Raw genomic sequence first — 22280 nt, 5'->3', positions numbered from 1 at the left:
ATATTCGAGATAGTCTGCCGTGCAGAAGAAGCCTGACGTCTTGCTTACCTGCGCACCCTCACTTCACAAGATCGCTCGAAGCCACGTTCTGACCGTCAACGTCCGCACGTGACGTAAAATTGCGGAGACCACGTGCTGCTGTGGACGCCAAATAGGAAACGTGGGTTGTGTGAAAAATTGCTGGCACACTGTGCGGGACCTTAAGTGTTTCTAGACCGCATAAGCAATGTAACTTACTGCGTAGCATGTCTTCATTCAAATGGCCGACGATTTGCAAAGACTGAACTCGTCCATATAACACGTTTGAAGCGCTATATTCCCCGAGAGACTCTTTAACTCGCCCGGTGGGCTTCGTCTGAGTGGAAGGAAATGTTATGCATATGTGATTTGGGTATGAGCCTCTCGGCAGCGGGGAACAGGCAGATTAAAGAAGAGGACGTTCAGCTAGCGAGATGGGCCTCCGGTGCACGACCCCTTCAAGTCTACCAGCACGCCACAGCGTAATAAACACATTACTAAATGTAACGATATTTGTCTTCGTTTTTTATAAAATATATTGTAGTTTTATAGATTCACACGCCAGCAGGTGTATACATACTTCCATTAGTTTTGTGCCAAGTGCACCATTTAACTCATGTGACATTAAGCTATTGATCCACCCATACTCATACAAATACTCATACTCTATAATACTCATGTAGGCACTGATAAATGGAGCCAGTCTCAACTACATTAGAAATTTCCTCTATTTTTTTTCTTTTTCAATTAAGAATGCTATTGATCATTCGTGGAGAACACATTTGCTTGGGATCAGCCCATGATCACTTTACCTTCATCACAAGTAATGTTGGCGGACATAATCTTCACCTCTGGAAATATGATTAGCAGATGCTATTCTAGTTAACCAAGTGATTTCTGGAAAAGCCTGCAAGTGCTTAGTGAAACATGCATTTTAGTGTTTGCCAACACTTTGCTCTGTGGTTTTTCAGTTCCAATATAGCATAGACACACAAAGGATGTTAAGGAGAAATTAGGGAACATCAATTTTTAACTTGCGATTCCACCGCTTTGTCAGCCTTCAATGCATTTTTCATAAATACCACTAGTACTTGTGAACCAGTCGTCTCCGAATTGAAATTCCTTCTTATATATATCGTCTTTATAATCATCTCAGTTACAGACACATCTTCGGCCACACACAGTCATTCAATAATTCTGCTTTGCCTCACCTCATCTCACTTTGGGATAATCTTCCTGGTGAAATTGTTTCGTTAAGAGACCCTGAGAAATTTCATGAGCATTTGGAAGTTTGTACATTCCCTTAATTTCTATATAAACATTTGTTTTTTTTTTCATTTTGTATTTTACTGCATTATATTTTAGCATTTGTTCTTTTCTCTTTCATTGTACACATTTTCTTTTCATCTTTCGTGTAGTATCTTTTTATGCTTTGTTTATTGTAATTTTTCTATAACCCCTTCACCTATTTGATGCTTTTTGGGGCCAGTGGGGTACAATGCATAAATAAATGGTTAAATAAATATATAAGTATATTCAGAATCAAGATTATAGAAGTACTTATGAGAATTTCTTCGTAACACATGTAATATCTGTGTGTATAGCATACATTGTGTGAACGTGGCTTATATAGGTGGCTACCATAGTTGTGGTTAACCTGTAGAAAAATACCTGGAATGCATAAATACCTAGTGTGCTTCTTAATATAGCAGAGACTGAATAGAAGCACAAAGGTACTTCACATGAGCAAAGCTTGTGCAGTAAAAAAAAAAAAGACACACATCCTGGAAAGTGCAGTTGTTCTCAGTTGGTCCTATTTGGTGTGCCTCATTATCCAAAGGCTGTTTACCGAAGTTTTTTTTACCCACTTTGCATGACAACACAGCTGGATGATCTCCACTTGTAATAGATTTTTATGCATAAACTGTGTTCTAAATTGCAGTGAATACATGTTTAAATTCAATGTTCTCAATTTGGACCTGTGCATGTGATGACCACACTATCACTGTACCTGACGGAAACAAAAATGCAAAAATTTTTGCATACCGATCTTTCACATTCTTATGGTTCCGAGTTATTGGCAATCATGGTTACAGTGGCAGCTACAGAAGCGATGAGAGAAAGGGCAGCAGTGAAGAACAAGATGCCTCAAATTTCAGAATTCCAGGAACTAGAAGTTCAATGAAGTGGAAGAGGAAAACGTTAAAATTTTATAATAATTTAGACTCACAAGATATGCGTTGTTCAGTGGGTACAACTAATTGCTCTTGGTACCTTTGACTGTGCTTGACCAAAAGGTTCTAGTGACAAGCAGATAGATGGGTGAAAGTGCACCTGCTTGATGTAATTGCAAGGTCTATATAAAATTGCATGGTCGATATAAAATGCCAAATTTCGCCTTATTACCACAATTTATTGCACAGATGAAAGTGGAGTGTCTGCATACATTCACAAAGATTTTGGTAGGGCATATTGTTGTGGCAGGATGAAAGGAAGCTTGCAGTGATCTCAAAAACTCGGATATGACCTGGGCATGGCGAAGTGAGCAAAAACAGCAATGCTGACCATGTCTGTTCCCTTTGCTATCCAGGCAATCTTATTTGGTAGCGCTTTCTTCGAGTCCGTCTGTCATCAAGGCCCATATTCCCGCCCTCGCCTGCCTCGTCATCACCTACCGCACCACGGCGCATGCCTGAACCAAGGCATGTGCTGTATAGTCTCCCGCCCATCGACTGCTCCATGGCGCTCCTGCCTGTGACGTCAGCCTCAGCGCGGACTATAAAGCCTGGCCTACAACGCTTTCACTTCAGTGGGCATGGCGAAGTGAGCAAAACAGCAATGCTGACCATGTCTGTTCCCTTTGCTATCCAGGTTAGTAGCAAACACAGCTGCGTACCTTGTAGTATAAGGTTTTTAATTGTTGTGCCATGCCCACATAAGTGTATCTGTATTGTGTATGATTGTTTCCATGCTTGCAAACTTATGCTTTGTGGAGATGTAGAGCTGAATCCCAGTCCTCAAATAGAAAAGATGCTTACTGAAATCCTGGCGCAACAAGGTGAAATTTTGAAAAGCCTAATCGATTTGAAATGCGAACAGGCTGTCCATAAATCTTCTTTTGTGGTTATGGCTGAAAAAATTTCTCTGGTAGAAAAAATGGTCACCGAAACAAAAGACTCAACAAGCGAGATCGATCTGTTCGATTCAAGCTTAAAAGAAATAAAGACTTCAGTAGTAGGAACATCAGAAAAGATTGTTTATATAGAAGACCGCAGCTGCCCTTCAAACTTACTCATATACAGTGTTGTAGAAGAAATGGATGAAACGGAAGTTCACCTAAAAATGAGGTCGTTAAGGAACTATTTGGCAAAAAGCTTGGCGTTGAGTGCAAGTCGATAGGACGTATACACCAACTTGGAAGAAAAACTGGAAATCGTCCCATAATTCTGTACCTACAGGATTACAACGAAAAACAAGAAGTACTAATAAATGCCAAGAAGCTGAACGGCACAGAAATTTTTATCCAAAATGATTATTCCCGCTGCATGCTCCGCAGGCGTGAACTGCTGTGGGACAGTGCTAAAATTGATAAGGCTAACGGCAAGAAACCCTATCTTTTGCACGATAAGCTCCGTATCGATGATGACACGTTCATGTGGGATGACAGCAGCAATTGCCGAGTAATAGTTCGAACCATTATCCATCCAAGTTTATCACCGGCACTTAAGCCCCCGGAAAATGCCTGACAAATCCCGCCTCCACGTAATCAAACCTTGCGTCTTCCTAATATCAACGCACAAAGCATTATCAATAAAGTCGCTGAACAAGAGAGCAGATTGTTAGCATACTCTCCTCACATCATGGTCTTGACTGAAACTTGGCTGCACGAAGGTGTCAGTGATGCTGAAATTGTTCCTCTCAACTTTAAAGTGTATAGAAGGGACAGACCATCGCGTGGCAGAGGTGTCGCCGTTATTTTGAGCTCTCATGTGATTGTTACACCTTTGAAACAAATAGATGGCCATGAAAGCTTACGTTTGAAACTAAACATTTCGGAAATTCTATTATTGTAGTAGCGGCCTACTGCTCTCCGACTTCAGATGATGATTTCTTGTCTAAAATTTATGATTTCTGTGTTGAATATTCTGGAAGCCACCTAATACTAACAGGTGCTTTTAAATTAGCCAGTATTAATTTGTCCAAACTATTTCCTTCATCCTCAAGTGACCACATTGTTTTTGATTTAATGCTGGCATGTGATCCCGAACAAGCTGTGAATGTGCCGACAAGAGTGCAGGATGATACATCGTCTATATTAGATCTTGTGTTTCATAGCAAATTCCTTTCTGACTTACATGTATCTGTTGATGATAGTTTGTCTGATCGCAAAATGGTTTTCTTTACATGCCGTCTTGGTAATCAGTCTGACAATATGCACGAGAAACAGAAAGTGTTTAAAAATTTTTTTAGAGCCAATGACGAGACCGTTCTAGATTACCTTGATGTAGCCTTTGATCGCTTTTCTGGTGATGATGTAAACTATCTGTGGAATACCTTCTGATCACTTTGTAGCTATTGCATTGACAATTTCATTCCTAACAAAACTAAAAACCAACATCCCAAAAATCTATGGATAACTAGAGAAATCATTCAAATTGCACGCAAAAGTAAAGCGTATGAGAAAGCATAACTCAAAGGGATTGCCATTTCAGAAAAAAAAAGAATGCTTTCAGAAAGAATACGGTCCAGCAAACATGTATTTTATTCTGTTAAATTGCCCCAATTCCTTAAGAGTGATCCAGCCAAGTTTTGGCGCCACATAAAAGTTAAGCAACAGAAAACTACAGATTGCACTGTGCTTGGGGATCAAATTATTCAAGGTAAGAAACAAATGGCCACAGAATATAACCGTTACTTTCACTCTGTTTTTTCCAATCCATGCTCATTTATAGTGCCAATGGCAGTAATTCAGTAGAAATTGATCCTGACTTCATAACATTTGAAGGTATCTTTTCCATGCTTCTGAAGCTAAAAACAAAATCTTCTTGTGGCCCGGACAACCTGCAAAATACTTTTTTACATCGTTACGCTGAATCACTTTCCCGCTTCCTTGTAGTAATCGTTCGTTTATTATTATCTCAAGGCATTGTTTCCTTATACTGGCACATTCCTCGAATAATTCCGGTACTTAAAAAAGGAAATAACCCTTTTTTGCCTAACTACAGACGATTATCACTTACTAGCACTTGTTATAAACTTCTAGAGCACATAGTTTCTAACTATATGATTGATTTTCTAATTGAGTGCAATGTACTATCACCATTCCAGTACGGTTTCGTAAAGGTCTATCCACGACAACCCAATTAGTTTTCTGTATACATTCTTTCTCCTCAGTCCTAGATAAATCCGGTCAAACTGATGTCATCTTCCTTGACTTCAGCAAGGCATTTGATAAAATGCCTCACTGCAAATTAATTTACAAACTTAACTTGCTTGGTTTTCCCGTGACCATTGTTGAATGGGTAACATTGTGCCTGTCTTCTCGCACACAGTTTGTTGATATAAACGGTACCTACTCCAATCCTCTTCCCGTTAACTCCGGAGTTCCCCAGGGTAGCATCCTGGGACCACTACTATTTTTAATCTATATCAATGATATTACATTCTATTCTAAATATGGTGTTGAAATGTGGCTGTTTGCCGATGATTGCCTTCTATTTAGTTCAGTTAAATCCACAGCTGACCAAGTGTTATCGAATCAAAGTGTTCATGCAGTTAATACTTGGTGTGAGTGCTGGGACATGCACATAAATTCAGAGAAAACTGTATCTATGTGCATCACTAACAAAAAACAACTCCTAATTTACTTGTACAGTATTAAAGGAACTCCAATTTTGCTTACACAAAGTTATAAATATCTTGGCGTCACAATCACGAACAACTTAACTTGGTCCTGCCACATTGAAAAGATTTGCTCTTCTGCCAGTAGAAAATAAGGGTTACCAAGGCACACCCTCAAAAGCTCTCCCCCTAAAACTAAACTCCTTGCTTTTAACACAATAGTCCGACCTTGTTTAGAGTACGCATCTGAAGTCTGGGATCCGCACACTAAAAAAGATATTAATAATCTTGGGAAAGTCCAAAGATTAGCTGTTCAGTTTATTTCAACCGCTTCCACTGGTCTGACTTCCCGACAGAACTAATAATTAATAATAATATTCCAGTTTTAGAATCCCGAAGGAAACTAGCTAGATTTAAAATTGTTTTTCACCTATCTAAGAAAAACGCTATCAAAGACCTTTCGCACATCCTCACTCCGTTATCTTCACGTCCTACTAGAGGATACCAATCTTACAAATTCACACCTGCCTTTGCGCACGCTAGCAACTTCAAGTACTCTTTTTTCCCTCGCAAAATAACAGACTGGAATGAGCTGCCACACCATATCTTTGAGTCTTCAAATGTACTAAAATCTCTAGAATATTACTTTGAAGTGTGAGTTTTGTAACCTGCAAATATATTATACACCTGTCTGATTTAATTTTTCTGTCATTGTACTGTTTTCTTTGTTTTTTCTTCTTTCTCTACACCTGTACATCTATTCATTGGTCATATCATTATTGTACCACATCCCCCTCCTGCTTGGGCCATTTTTTATGGCCTGTAGTACTTTAAAAATAAAAAATAAATAAAAACCTATATTAGGAACTGAGCGCTCATACATCCTTACGACTAGGAAGTGAAGAAAAAAACAAAAAGCAAGAAAGGCCAGCTGGCTGATGGAGGCACACAGTCACTTTAATTGTTACCCCCCAAATAGTGCGAGATATGACTTCCCAAGAAAGTTTCCTGAACACCGAAAGCTTGGACAAAGTAACAAATGCTGAAAACAGTGAGTGGTGACAAATTTAGAATGAATTCCTAAAAAGGGGTGAAGAAAAAGCCCCCCCCCCCCCCCCCATCCCTACTTGCTTCATTAAAGAGCTGATAACACTAACAGTAAACGAAATTTACCCAGTAAGTTCTATCGTATGGGTGACTGGAAGACTTGCGTCAAGCAACTAACATGGTACTTTTTTTTATACTGCAATTACAACTAAAATTACACTACTGACTTGTAAAGTTCAAGTGCCTGCCGTCTTCTTTCTCTCCGAAATACAGCACAAACTATGCCTTTGTCCCATTAATTGGCAGAGATGTAGTAGAATTTTTTCAAAATGCAGCAGAATGTCGCAGGTATCATCTTGCCACAGTTTCCAGCAATTAGTGCTGGTATCGCATCTCTGGTGCTTGTAAAAATTCTTTGCTCATGATAGTGTGTCTCTCTTTCAATACTTGGTACTCATGTTCTTGGTATTTGTCAGCAATGGTCCAAGTTGTGACCAGAAACCAAGAAAGACTGGTTAGGATGAGCTTTCGATTAGTTACAACTGGGCAACCTGTAGGCAACTGGTTCCAGCTGAGCATTATTCTGCAATATAGTTTAACTTGTTCTACCTAGAACCATCTAGAACCAGTTACATTTTTTCCACTAGGGTGTGCTTTATATATCTTGATGGTAAAATATTTTATAGCATTATCGATTCATCTGTAATGAAAAAAAAAAAGCGAGACCGGTAATTCAGGGTTACTGGTATTGTCAGTGGGATAGAATGGCCTGGCCAATTAACCTAATATGTCAAACCATTCGGATTATGTCTCTTCTATGAATCGTGTACAGAACCACTAAGGAAAATAATGAACTTGTTTAGACCAAGTTCATTAGCAGCTACACAAAATCAAATGAGCCTTTCTTTTATCACAGAATACATCCGGGTAACTTGAACCTTGCTTGTTCGTTAAACATCTTCCTACGCCTAGGTACCACCTAGGAACATTTTATTTCTCGGCGGGCTTGTTGCTGTATATTTGAGGTCGGCGCGCGAGGTTTGTTGATGTTGCTGGCAGATGGTGCGGTGTGTACGTGATCTGCCGACGAGATGTGTAGCTTTGCAGGCCATCACTTAACGTCCGTTCTTGTTTTTACTCATGTGTACCACTCCGAGAGCTTCCAAAGACGGCACCAAATGCGTTTTTTTTGCCATGGTGTATCAGTCTTCAGCGAATTGGCATGAACAAAAGAATTTCGCTTATCCTCGTGTCACACGAGCAAAATTTATTGTGATCAGGCTCGATCTGTATTTTGTGTTAATTCATGGAGACTAATAATCGTGGTTTGTGCACTGTGATCTAGCTTCCGATTGAGGTTTGAATGACCGCTGCGCCGAACCCGATCCGGATTTGTTTGAACTGATTAGATGCAATGATTGTATATCGTGATCAAGAAATCCGGTCTCGGTCGACCCTGATCGTTATCAAAAGTACCCGTGTGACAACGGCTATAGCTATCCTGCCCACTCCTGTGATTGTAATGCGAACAATCAAAGGCATGGGAACTCAATTTAACGTAAGTTTCAGTGCTTCTATAAAAGAAAAGAAACGAAAACTGAGCAGGTCCTTAGACGCCAGCTTGTAACCTAAAATAATTGCAATGCTGGTTACGCCAAGCTGCTGGCGTGTGGACATACAGTGACAAGAATACATCTTCATGGAGGAAAATTATAGTTTTGAGTAGCAAGGCTGCTTTCGTTCATGTTAAGGACGCATGTTTGTCAGTGGTGGAAGTGCATAATGTACGCGGGATTCGACCCCTAACAGTCCACTCTGCAACTGTGCCATCACTATATCGTGCTGGCACACTCCTGGACTCCAGGACTTGGCAAACACAGGTTCCAGAGTTCTGGATAGAAGCTTGGCTCGTTCAGATCCGGTACATAATTCAAGTGCATACCCACTTCAGAAATTGCGAGGCCTCCTAAGTAAAGCAAGCAACCAGCAATCTCGAAACATTTGATGGTCATAAAAACCGGAACAGAAGGAGAGCAACAGCGTGATAGGGGTACGTGCACGATTATACACACCTCGCCGGCAGGACACCATGACGAGAGTTATAGCTCGAGAACAAAACGACGACAAAGGGAAACGAAGGAGACAAGCGCTCATATTCTTCTTGTCCCTTGGTCGTTGTTCTGTTCTTGCGCTATAAATATCGTCATGTCATACCAACTAGCCCAAACCACCCCACTTCTAAGGCAGGACACCATCCACGCACACACAAATTTCACGGACAACACACGCGCCATGAAGCAACAGGCTTTCCTGGGGATAAACAACTCAACACGTGTTCCTAGGTAGCATCTAGGCACAAAGAGATCTTTACGGAGCAAGCGGGGGCGAAATCTTTCTCAGGCCCAAGATACTCGGATGGATTCTGTAAGAGAAGAAGGGCTCGTGAAAATCAAGGTCAAAATATATATTTAAAGTTTGTGCCGAAATCTTCGCGCATGAAGTCAAAAATTTTAAAATTCATTTCTCATCTTATTGCGAAATGGGCTAGATTAAATTTTCTGAAACTTTGTATGCTACGTTCATAGCACCCACAGAAGACTATGTATTTCACTTTTACTCGATTATAAGCTGTGTATGACCCAGTAAACGCCTTCAAAGTCTATCGTCACAGTGTTTGGTGCGGGAATCCTGACACGCATTGTCTGCCATCATCTCCCAGTAAGAGTGTTGTTTTCAGAATTAAGAAACGATATTTTACTAATACACAAAAATTAGCTTTTTCCTTTTAGTGTTCCTTTCTCTTTAGTGTCCCGATTGTCTAGGCCCTTTAGACACAACTGAGAAATGCAATGAGAACTGCACACTTTTTTGCAAGAATTGATGCGCACCTAGTATTTTAATTTGTCAGCCATTTACATTTTTACTGTGTTACCGATTCAATGGTTTGGTCAGACCCATTAAAAAAGGGGGAGGGGCGGGATAAGACCCACTGGAATTCTTAATAGGGTTCGAAAACTTAACAGCAAATTTTTCATACCTATGTATTAATTCCACATTATAATTTCTAATTACCTTAGAGGTGGGATTTTTTGTTTTGTTTTTACTGCATGGTACATGACCTCATCATTTTTGTCTCTCACGTCACACACATAATTACTTCAGCGAAACCAGCCAGCCATATGGTGTGCTTTGCTATGTATGTGCATATAGTAGCCTAACCATGTTCCTTGGACCAGGGCCAGAACTTTCATGTGTACTGGTGTGCTTCCCTAAAATGCCATTTAATCATTGGTGACACTACCATAGATGCTCACATTCTTGTGCAGTTCTTTGTTAGAAGCTAACCTGTAGAGGCTTATAGCAGGGAAATGAACAGAAAGGACGCAAACAGGAGACACATAAATTATTTATGTATGCTTGCAGCAGTTCGGAATGCCCATTAAAGAGACGCTTAAAAAAAATAATGACTTGGTTTAGATTGATAAACTGCACCCTGAAAACTGCTATGCTATATGTTTCACTATAATTGTGGACGTTTATAAGACGCTTCTTCATCACCTGTACATAAAGACCACCGTCACATGGTGCTCTTCATCTTCTTCACTTGTGGAGAGACCTCTTAAGTTTGTTCTGTGTTTCAGCTGTGACTGGTTTTGCCTCGTAATTCCAGGCATAATAAAGGCATGTAAAGTACTACGTCGCAAGTGGTGGAGGTTGATCCTCGAGTTCCCATCTCTGCTTACCCATTTTAACTCCTAGAGCTGCTCTCAGGTAGCTGTTTGGGTCATTTGTCCACCGTCATTTCCCAGGTCAGACACTTCTTCTTCTACCACTACGTGTGCGACTGCCGCAGCTGCCCTCTCTGGGATCATTAGTAAACCCCATTGCGAGCCTTATCTGTTTGCTGGATTCCACAGTGAGGAGACTATTACCATATATTGAGTGCGGCATATTATTGCACATTTTAACTGCAATCGCGATAAGAGTGGTGCTCTTGGGATTGTAAAATTGTGCCCTACTAATACACGAAAAATTGTTTTCTGTTTAGTGTCCCCTTGAATAGTTCATGTTGAAAGCAAAAGGGAAATAAAAGAATGTTTTAGGTAAAGTGACGCTAGGAGTAGCAAGGCACACAGGCACAGCAAAGTTCATTAATAATGGTGAAAATCGGAGCTCACTTTTATTTTTCAAATATGATGCTGAAATCTTCGTGGATGACATCTGAAATTTGAAAATGTATTTCTGGCGCAGGCTCAATGAAATTTGCTGGAACTTCATATACTAGGTCTATAGCACCAACAAATGCCAATTACTGCATTTTGATTAATCAGAAGCTACGTAGGACCCAGTAGATGTCTTCAAAATTTATGACGTCGTGGTGTTTGGTGTGGAAATCTGAAGGTAGCCTCTCCACTCGCATTTTCTTTACACGCATTTTCTCGTTTATCTAAAGTCAAATTGCGATAAGAGTGGTGCTCTTGGGATTGTAAAATTGTGCTCTACTAATACACGAAAAATTGTTTTCTGTTTAGTGTCCTTTTGAATAGTTCATGTTCAAAGCAAAAGGGAAATAAAATAATGTTTTAGGTAAAGTGACCCTAGGAGTAGCAAGGCACACAGGCACAGTAAATTTCTCTCACAGGTCACTCATTGTTTTATGTGAGGATATCTTTATATCTGATGAGAATAAATTCCACTTCAGCTTGTATGCTTTCTTTTTCAGAAAGCAATAAAGAATAAACAAGTGGCTGACAATTTTTTTTTCTACCAATTTTCGGGCTTGTAAAAAACTAAGCATTTGGTATTGTACATGAAATCTAGTAGTGAACTTTGATCCATCTAGGAGTGGATTACTCTTTGCACTCCAGCTTTGTAATGAGTATGATGTAGAAACGCAACTGCTTAATTTACCTTTATTTTTCTTATTCTATAAAGGGCATGGGTAGAAGTAGCATACGAAACACTTCTATTCCTGACTTACAAAGAAATGAAAAAATTACATTGACTTGACTTATTACCAAGTCAAGTTAGAATGCAGTGACAGTTGTTTATATTATCTGAAACATTTATAGCCAATAAGCTCCACAGAGACCAGCAAGGGGTGAAAGGGTGCAGAAAGAGAAAATGAACAACCACTTGAGTGGTTGTATAGTTTTTCTTTCTTATTTGAGACATTTAGTGTCACAACTGGATAAGCTAACTGAGCGATTTGATAGAAAGAGTCAATGATGCAGTGCATTTTGGCTAACAATAACAATCAAAGCGATAAAAGAGAGGAAAAGCACAAGGCCACATTTTGAAAAGTAATATGTATTCTGTATAATGTCAAGATCATATGATTTTCAAAAACAGTAAAGACTTTTTTCATAAACTAAGAGACAGATTCGAAAACTGCCAAACTGTAGATACAGTTTTAACCCTTTGTGTAATGGCAGAACACATACGTCTCAATTTTCACTTCATAGGAAAAATTCGCTCCCAGATCACCCCTTGCCATTAGTGTAATGCTAAGTCACTCATATCTTACCTCATTCTCTGTAACCTCAAGGAAAATTTTGTTGTGTGTTTGAAGGGTAGAAGTAGTGTTATAATCATGTAAAATTTAGCTTTATTCCGATAGAAAAAAGTCTGTTTTGGAGCAAATTTAGATCAGAAACAAATTGTGTTTTGGAGCAGAATCAGAGCAGACAAATAAAAATTTAAGATCACTAATTCATGGAGGACATGCCTAAATTTAGGTAAATATACTTATTTGCATGGATATAGGAATTGGTGCTGCTGTGCGTATAAACAAGGAGAGAAGTTCAACCTTCAGAGTGCAGCCAGTAACTGCAAAAGATTGTAACAATTTGGCTTCACTGCTGTGCACAATATGTGTATTAAAGTGAAGCGCAGTGACACGGCAAACATGCAGATGCATTTCTGCCAATGACAATTGTCAAATGGTCATTCCAGGAAGAAAAAGAATCCTAACCAGAAAATCGGCACTATCTAACAATTACAGAAAGAAGCACAAAAAACTCGCTGCAAATCGGAAGACACTGTTTAAAATTTCCTGCATAGATGAATGGACTCACTATGACTGATTTCCATCGTACCCAATCATTTCTTTAGGCATGAGCACCGAAGGGCATTCTTTATTTTGTGAGGACGCTAGGTTGATCACTTCTGGTTTTCCAAATAATAAGGAAAATTGGAAAAAAATAACTGTGCACGGTAAACTGGAATGTAGGGGGTGGGGTAACTGATCCAAGCAAGCATAAAGAGAATATTCTTCACCACAGCCTTGAAGGAGGCGAGTCCACTTGCCAAAGCGTGGGCTTCAGTGGCACCACCGTGTGTTCATGATTTTTTCACCTTAAAAGGCCCCACACCAGGTGACGTAGCTAGTACTCTCGAGCAGCAAACTTTTTCATTTTGGAACACTCTGGAACAGCTAACTTCAAATCCTGGGGGAAAAGGAAGTTGCATTTACAGTTGAACCTGGATATTACGAAATCGATATAAAGAGGATTTCATTATATGCATGTTCGGTATGAAAATTCTAAAAATAAATGCACAAATTAAACAAAAGGAAAACTTAAGGCAGAGCTAATTCAAAACACTTACTTTACAGTAAAAAAGTACGTTATTATTGCGGTAGCAATTATATGAAGTATCTCAGTTTTTGTCGTCGTCACCATGCTTGGTAACAAGTTCAAATTGATAACATGCCCTCGCGCAGCTTAACTTTCATGATCTGGTAAAAGCGCGCGTGCGCTGCTGAAGCAGAGATCAAATGAGTCAGCCCATCTCAGTCTCCTGGGAAGTGCATAGGGCACATCTTTTGCGTGTTAGAACTGCCGTCGAATGCTCAAACAAAAAGGAAACCACCCGTGTTGGACGAGCATGCAACAACGAAGGGAGGGGAGGGGGGGGTCTCTCGAGTAGCAATAATGAACTTGGATTTTAAGGGTGGTCGCAATCGCTGGTGCGCTTGCTATCTCGGTGAGTATCCGTGCGGTTTAAACGCGAAGGGGCCGTGTGAAACGAGCACCTCTTCCTGGAGCGGCCGTGTTTGCTCATACCAGCGTTTTGTAGGAGTTCCGTGATATCGCATCCAAAAGAGTTGGCTGCCAGCCTTACTTCTTATACCATCATAGTTTTTTGCTATAGCGTTCATTGCATTGCATTCAATGCGCCCTGGTGTCGCCAGAACAAATCGGCTAATCACAAAATACACCAGAATGCGAACTCGCGGCACAAGACGGGAGCGCGTGACGAGACGATCTTTGAAGATCCGTCGTCACCCTGGTCTCGGAGAGTTTCCGTCAGTGCCTAATCTGACATCCCCTCGGTGGTAACGACACGGTTGTCCGAAATTAAGAAAAATCACAGTTACATTGGAAGGGCAAAGCAATGAATGTGATAGCAACAACTTTGAATGTAACGCAGAGAACGGCAAGCAGATTGAAACGTGCAGTGCGCTGCTCACACACAAATGACGCACAAAAACAACATGCACAGGACGAGAGCGAATTAACAGTGTTTACCGCTGGACACTTAACACGCTGTTGAACAAAACCAAGGCACAAAAAGTAATATAACAAGTGTCCCAGTTGTTACTTCACTGTGTTTGAAAAGCTCCCTCTTTTCACAAACGGCGCCTGTCCAGCGAGCGAAGTGATCTTTGTGCGCCAGGCAACTAAACGCAATCGTCCCAGTCAAAGTCGAAGGCGCGCGATTCTCTCCACCATAAGCGCTCGCGCACCCAAGCATCTAACCCCTTCCCCCCTCCTGCCATTCGCGGGGCGAAGTACGCGTGAGAGATAAGCGCACGTCGGCGCATCGTGACGAGCTGGGCGCCGAGTGCGGGCAGCTTTTTTGTTCTTGAGTTTTCATACATATATATATGTATACATATACGGTGAATGACGGCGGCGATGGCAAAAAACCTGCCGAGGTTGTCCATATAATTGCTATTGCAAAAAAAAGCAACGCTGAACATCGTTGACGGCCACACCATGCGCGTGCAGTGAAACTATGCACGCACGCACGACGTCGAAAACGAAGAGCGAACGACACGGACACAGACACGGATACCGTGGAAAACTATTCGGTAAAGCGCTCTACATATGCAGCATGGCCCCACATACGTGACGCTAACTAAAAGCGTGGTGCTCCCAACGCGCATATGTAGTTTCTTTTTAAAATATTTTGGTTTGAGAGAGGGGGGGACACCCTCGCATGGACCCGCGGCGGCGAAAACGGCGGCAACGCCGGCTCGTGGGGCAGAGACTCGCCTCGTGCCCACTGGCGCGCCATAACAAGTGCTCACTCTCGCCTGGTGCGCTGTGCGCTCTGCCGCTGCGTCTTCCATGCGCTACGCCGCCCCTTCTTCATTGGCGGCAGGGCAGCCGTGGAAGATGCATACTCGTACCAAAAGGCCAAAATGTGGAGCTGAATTCTTAGATTGTCCATCAGAAAAATTGGTTATATGAAAGTTGTCTCCTGCTGTTACTTTGTTGCCTAGAGGTCGTGAATATATGTGCTTCTATGGAGCTACGGTGGGGAATAGAAAAACTTCGTTATATCGAGGAATTCGTTATATGGTGTTTCGTTATAAGGGGTTTTAACTGTACTTTCATGGACATGTATATTTATTATGGGGCTCTTGTGTAGAGCTAGAAATATTTCGATTGATCGCAAGTGTCATGGAGCTAGTCATCTTAGAAGCCCTCCTTATTTCAGTTTACGATGCAAAAATATTGGCACCCTGCTCTTAGCATTCTGAAAAAACTTGTTCAGTGATTATTCTCGTAGCAAATTAACAGAATACTGGTTGGATAAAATTGTATGCCCATTCCTTTCACCCTGCACTTCCTCAACTGGTTTATGGTGGTGCCGTTTGGGTGCTGTCGTCGTGCGGGGGATGTTACTGCTAGTGCAGCAGCAATAGGACGCGGAAGCGAATATGAGAGTGCAGATGTCGTGCAAGCCCTATGCTAATGGTCCGCTTTCTCGGGTGTTGTGGAGGCTGTGGAAATGTGAACGTAAGCGGCGGCGCAGCTTACGTACGTTCTTAACATGTGCAATTATGGGCAAAAGTTCACTGTCGTACTTGTTGCACGGCACAGAAACACACTCGAATGCAATCGGCTGTGTTGTCTGCTGCAGCTGCAGCCAACTTGAGCTACACGGACTCGACACTACCTCACGAGCAGGTGCGGGGAATTCGTGAACTAGCGTTGCACTACAACTGCACTATTTTGAAACGAATACCGTACGTGGTGCCGCTGCCATGTCAAACTTGTGAAACGAATGCCAGAGTGCAGAGCCTCCGTGAACCTGTTCACGAACTGCAGGTTAAACGAATGCACCTTGTGCTGCATGCAATACTATTCTAAATACACCTATGTGGTTATCAGCAGATATCGTAAACAAGCGCTGTGACGTACAACGCTAGACACTCACACAGTCCCAACTCGATTTCCCTATAGGGAAATCCAGTTGGGACTGTGTGATGACTTCAAGGATAAAGAAAAGTTATTTTCTTTCACAAGTGATTGGACTACTGGGCGTAACATGATGTTATTTAGTTTGTCTGATAAACCAACATCCTCCGGCACTCAACTCTCTGTGCTGAGACTACACGATTTAACAAATCTTGTTTTTCTTTGGCAGTGATTTTTTATGTGGCTAGAAATTTCTGGATAGAAAGGTGGACTAGTTAGTAATTTATAATTGTTCAGCAAACTGGCAGCGTGAGGGAGAACATACACTTGAAGCAAAGAAGAGGCACACAGCACAAGCGCTCTGTCTATATACATAGCACAGGGCGTTCTGTCTATACTTCAGAAACCCCCTATGGTGTCCTTTATAAATCAGTGCAAAAAGAAAAAGGAACCTCACAGAGTACCTTATGCATACTCCACCACTCGAAGGCAAGAGCTGTTATTTTTTAATGCATTAGCAATTATATGGACATTCTCGTCTTGCTTTTGTCATCACCAAAATTGTAGGCAGAAATTGAAAACAATTTTTTTGGGGGGGGGGGGGTGGCAATCTGATGGCAAATCAGGCAGGCAAAAGGTAATTTTATGCCATATATGTCATGGCTCTCAAGAGGAAGGTATATAACAGCTGCATCTTGCTGGTACTTACCCTTAAAGCAGAAACCTGGAGGCCTACAAAAAGGGTTCAGCATAAATTGAGGACGACGCAGTGAGCGATTCTGTTATACAGAAAGCCACATGGCACTGTATTGGGTCCACTCCTTTTCCTCATTTACATCAACGACCTCGCCAGCAATATTTCTTTTAACATATCCCTTTTCGTCGATGACTTTGTCATTCATTGCCCGATCATCAACGTCACCGATAACTTAGCACTCAAAAACAACTTAGGAAAATTAGATAAAAGGTGCAGTGACTGGTTGATGGTGGTGAATACTCAGAAAACACCCCTAGTTTTGTGTAGTAGACAGCTTGACTACAAGGCATTCAAATATTCTCTTAGCAGCAGCGTCATTTCCTCAGAACCTAGTGCCACTTACTCTGGTACGACCTCAGTTGGGCTACTCACGCAACTAATAATACTAATGCCGCCAGCCGTACTTTAGGCTATCTTAAGCGAAATTTAACACATGCAACTCCTTCAGTGAAATTGAAAATACTGTATAGCCTATGAAACAGTAATCTGACACAAATGTGAATTTATATGCTTGTTCTGTCTGCGATCTCCCTGAATACATTCTAACCGATCTTATAGAATCAATAAATAATTGAGCTATTAGATTTATTTTGATTATTTTGACATTACTAGTGCAACTAGTATAAAGAAAAAGGCAGGTCTGCCTAGTTTGCAGATGCGTCGCAGAATTGCCAGGCTTTCACTCTTTCATAAGTTTTTTCATGTTCTGCATGATATGTCCTCACATCAATTCATCTCTCAATACTTTTGGGATGATATAAACGTGTATACCCTCTCCATACTATCACTGCCACGCATCTGCAATCATTTTTTTTAAGGCTGCCATCGACTGGAACAATATTTCCTCAGACATCGTCCTTCATATCAACCATGTTCATTTCAAGAATTTCGTCTGGTCACATTTTGTAAATACTAACTTGTTGGTATCTCCCACACTCATGTAAAGCCGTGTTTACAGGGTCCTTGAGGTATTTTCAATAAATATATAAATGGGTTTTATTTGGAGGTAAAAACGCGTGAGTGGGGGTGACGAACGTGACTAAAGAGGAGTTAAAGAAATCACAGCGTATCCAAGCAGTGATTGAGGATGAGTGGGGCAAATCGTCCGTGCTTCCGTCCTTCCTATTGCACACACAGATTTATTGGACAAACGCAATCTAGCAAATGAGATGAGAAATGGTGATGAGACAGCGGCATATATGATACTGCTGGTTACGCCTGACGCAGGACAAGGTTAGAGTAAGAGGAGCTCAACCCCATAAAAGAGCCGACCTATCTCTTTTGCGCTGAGGACAGATGCGATAACATCACCCCGCTTGCCTGGCCTATAGCACTGATTGTTTCTCAAGTAGCGAGGAATGCACCGCCCATCCCTAATGCAAGAAGAGTTGGTGGAGGGGGGGGCGAGTGCGTTGTATAAAATTAAGGATGTAATCGCTGGCGCGTGCGTGCTCTTTCGGCAAGCATTAAAGATGGCTGGTATATCCTTCTACCCTTTACTCTCTGCACGAACAGACTGTGCAAAAAGAAAAAGTGCTTCATTTTGTAAAGCTGCCATATAAGGATATGCTCTGGGCCTTAATCGCATGGTGGTTACACCATCGTCGTGCCATTTTGGAGGTTCATTCATATGCACCGTTCGTGCTGTACAGATGGAATAACACTCATAAAGCAGTGGAGCGCGTGCCTATCGACACTGTTGTTGGCCGCAGCTCCTCCCTGACGTTCTACAAGCTTACGTTGATGCTTACATTATAGCACAAGGTCCTAACATGCAGTACGACCATGTTTGGTATCTCTTCTTTCTGAAGAAATTTAGCGGCAGCTGGAGTGGCCGGCTGGAGGCACTTGACTAGACAAGTCTGATTCCCTCTGTATGTGCATCGGTGTGCAAGAGGTGTTCCGGGGGTTTCTAGTCATCCAAGTCGCTGTATGGATATCTAACACCGTGCGTGCAGCTAGTTTGTGCGAGAGCGGTGAGTGAGCGAACCTTCGATATGGCAAGCTCGCCGCTAGCGCTCCTCGTGGATCACGTTGTGGCGGCAGCCAAGTCAAGCCAAATTTTTTGGTGTGGCATTGCTGAGAAAAAAAAAAACGCCATGCCTGCGTGGAAAGCACGGCATAGTCAGAGTGAAAGCTAGAAGAGCGGCCTTTTAGAGCCTTTTCTAAACACTCATTGGGTAACTGCTGCAAACACACTTACTGGGGACCCACTACAGCGTTAATAATAATAATTTCTGGGTATTAGGCCAGCATTTGCTATGCTAGTTTTTGTCATTCTTCTCAGAAGCGTGGTATCCGCTACACACTTGTGAGGAGTTTCGTGGCAATTGTTTATGGTGTGGCACAACGATGAGGCATTATGCCTGAAGAGGGTATGCGCAATTATTAGGTGATCAAAAACAAACTTTGCTTTTTTATTGAGTTGGAGCATTGCACGACTCAGTCATTACGCTATTCGCATTGTGTGATGCCTCATTTTTCTTTTTGCTGTTCTAAAACTCTTTGTTACTCATATTAACGCGATTCTATTCACAACATCAATCCTGCCTGAGGCAAGTTTGTGAAAAAGTCCCAAGCACAGGTCTGGCTCTGTGGTAGAATGCAGGGCTGGCACGCAGCGGGCCCGGGTTCAAGCAGAGCGTTTCTTTTCTCACAAAATCCATCTGGGTAACTTGGAAATATTTGAACATGTGTTGAGTTGTTCATCCCCAGGAAAGCCTGTTGCTTCATGGCGCTTGTGTTGTCCGCGAAGTTTGTATGCGCGCTGATGGTGTCTGATGGTGTCCTGCCGGCAAGGTGTGTATGATCGCGTACTCCTGTCACGCTGTCGCTCTCCGTCTGTTCCAGTTAGAGTTATTGTATATGCTATCTTTAGGTAGCATATAGTAATTCTCATTCCGGTTTTTACGGCCATGAAAAATTTCGAGAGTGCTGGTTGCTTTTTTGCTTTATTTTAATGGCCTTGCAATTAGTTGAACGCGTAGGCAAACTTTTTGCATGCGGGCATGCACTTGAAATAAGTAGCGTATCTGGACGACGTGTGGTACACATATTATCTAGGAAAGGCAAGGGTATAAACAATGGTAAAGCTTGCGTCTGGGACTCCAGGACGGGTGTTTGATGTTGAACGCGCTGTGGAGTTAATGCAGGCGCGGTTGCATAGTGGGCTGTTCGGGGTAGAATCTCACATACATTATGCATTTTTTAGAAGTGTAATTTTTTTTTCAGCGATATGACTTCATAGGAAGCATAATTTTTCTATTAAAATATAATCACAGTAGTTCCAACGTTTGTCACTGACAATCCCGGTCGTCTCATTACAAACAAAATATCACGTCATCGTGTTTGGCCTCTGTGGGTATCACATTTCTGAACAGCGTTCGATAGATGCTTTTTTCAGCCTCAAAAAAAAAAAAAAAAAAACCATCATGACCAAGAAATTTTATGTGGATCAGGCCCGATTGCGGCCACAAGCAGGCAGGATGTCTATAGCCGGCGTCACACGTGCACTTTTGATAATGACCAGTGCCGCGCTGGACTAGATGCTGCTATAGATGCCAGACTATGCTCAGGTGGCACTGCAAAAAATGCCACCAACAGCGGCCCAGTCGTCGCGCCGCCCATAATTTGGTAGTGCACAGAGAGCCGCAAGCAAGCAAATGTGCTAGGCCCTCCTTTTTTGTTGTCTTGAGGTGCGGTTTTCTGAAAATTAAGGACCTGGCAAGCTTCTTTCCTTCAATCCAAGCTTGCTTCATAAAAAAGGAAGCTCATCAAAACGAAATGCAGGCAGATTGCAGATTGCAAAATGTGTTTATTTATTTCGGCTTGCTGCACCTGTCAATTTAAGTGCAAGTGAGCATTGCATGACATCTAGCCAGTTCGAGGCAAGCATTAAACTAAGTGAATACACGAACAGTCTATGCGATCAGTGGTACGAATCCCACTTTATCCGGCACGAATGACCCTGGTGGGCCCCGCCGCGGTGGTCTAGTAGCTAAGGTACTCGGCTGTCGTCCCGCAGGTTGTGGGATCGAATCCCGGCAGCAGCGGCTGCATTTCCGATGAAGGCGGAAATGTTTTAGGCTCGTGTGCTCAGATTTGGGTGTACGTTAAAACCCCAGGCGGTTGAAATTTCCGCAGCCCGCTACTTCGGCGCCTCTCCTAATCAAAAGCTGTTTTTAGTAGGGTAAACCCCAGATATCAATCAATGACCCTGGTAATTTTCGGTTTGAAGTTGCATTCTTGCTTGCAGTTGCTTACTGTGCATTGAATGGTTTTATTACGCATCTTCGAGTGCTCTGTTGGCAGTTGTCTTCCGTGTGTATATACTGAAAATGGAGATACATGAGTGTCCACTTTTTCAGTGTACAACGAAAGGCAAAACCGATGCCTCCGAGATAGCTGCGGTAACGCCGGTGACCAACGAAAAAAAAAAAAAACATTGTGGTCACTATCATATTGCGATTTACCTGTTTGACGCAAGTGTTTGCATTTCCTAGTTAAACTTGGCAGTTAGAGCCTTCAAAACCCTAGTGTGCGTAATGCTTTGTGGTGGCGAAAAGTTCAGATTGTCGGTCGTTGCAGTGCGTGCGATGTTTAATGTGGCTGGGCGTCACCTGTCTACTGTTGCACGTCACGCACCGTAATCATAATCAAAGTTACCAGCTTCATAATCAAAGTTACCATGGTTCTTCGTCAAGGCTACTCAAAACAATAACAGGAGACCTACGTTATTACAGTTACTCAAGCGAACGGCTGTGGAGAACTCGAGTATTCGCATACCCAACACGTTCGCAACGGCCTGTATTTAGCGCTCTCGCCATTCTTCTTTGCGAAAGCTGCGGAAATCAGTAAAACTGAAGTCATCTACATCCGTGGCAATTCTCACTGCAAGAGTAGCGCAAACTAGGGTCTTTTTTTTCGTAGAGTGCCGAGCTCTCTCGTTTGTTCTTGTTTTCACCGTCGTTCAGGCAAGTGAACCAGCAAGCACTTCACGGTGATTTGGTGACGCCCCCAGCTAGCGGAGAGAAATTCAAAGCTCTTTTTGTGAGTGTTCAATGCGCAAATACATCTAATATTTAGCTCAATCGTTGTTTCGTCGCTGTAGTTGTACCTGGCTGCGCAGCAAACTGTGCAAGGGAGTTGGACCTTGCACTACTCAAAACTGCGTCGATATGTGG

General features: G+C 42.0%; 1 protein-coding gene across 5 annotated transcripts in view; it reads left to right on the top strand.

Annotated features, from left to right (window-relative positions):
• The window catches only part of LOC119183795 (uncharacterized), an 86095-nt gene that overhangs the window by 32913 nt on the left and 30902 nt on the right, over positions 1–22280 (top strand). For 4 of the 5 annotated variants that reach the window (XR_012887174.1, XR_012887175.1, XM_075878556.1 and 1 more), the window contains one exon: positions 2609–2889. The exons of the other annotated variant lie outside the window; for it this stretch is intronic. Coding sequence is in view for 1 of the 4 variants with exons in the window: in XM_075878554.1 (XP_075734669.1) it covers positions 2609–2714 (106 nt within the window). In the remaining 3 variants the exon portion in view is untranslated. The remainder of the gene's footprint in view (positions 1–2608; positions 2890–22280) is intronic. 5 annotated transcript variants of the gene reach the window in all.

Source organism: Rhipicephalus microplus, chromosome X (genome assembly GCF_043290135.1).
Source record: "Rhipicephalus microplus isolate Deutch F79 chromosome X, USDA_Rmic, whole genome shotgun sequence".
NCBI classification, from domain to species: Eukaryota; Metazoa; Arthropoda; class Arachnida; order Ixodida; family Ixodidae; genus Rhipicephalus; species Rhipicephalus microplus.
Note: the sequence above shows the minus strand (reverse complement) of the source record. Positions and strands in the feature narration are given on the sequence as shown.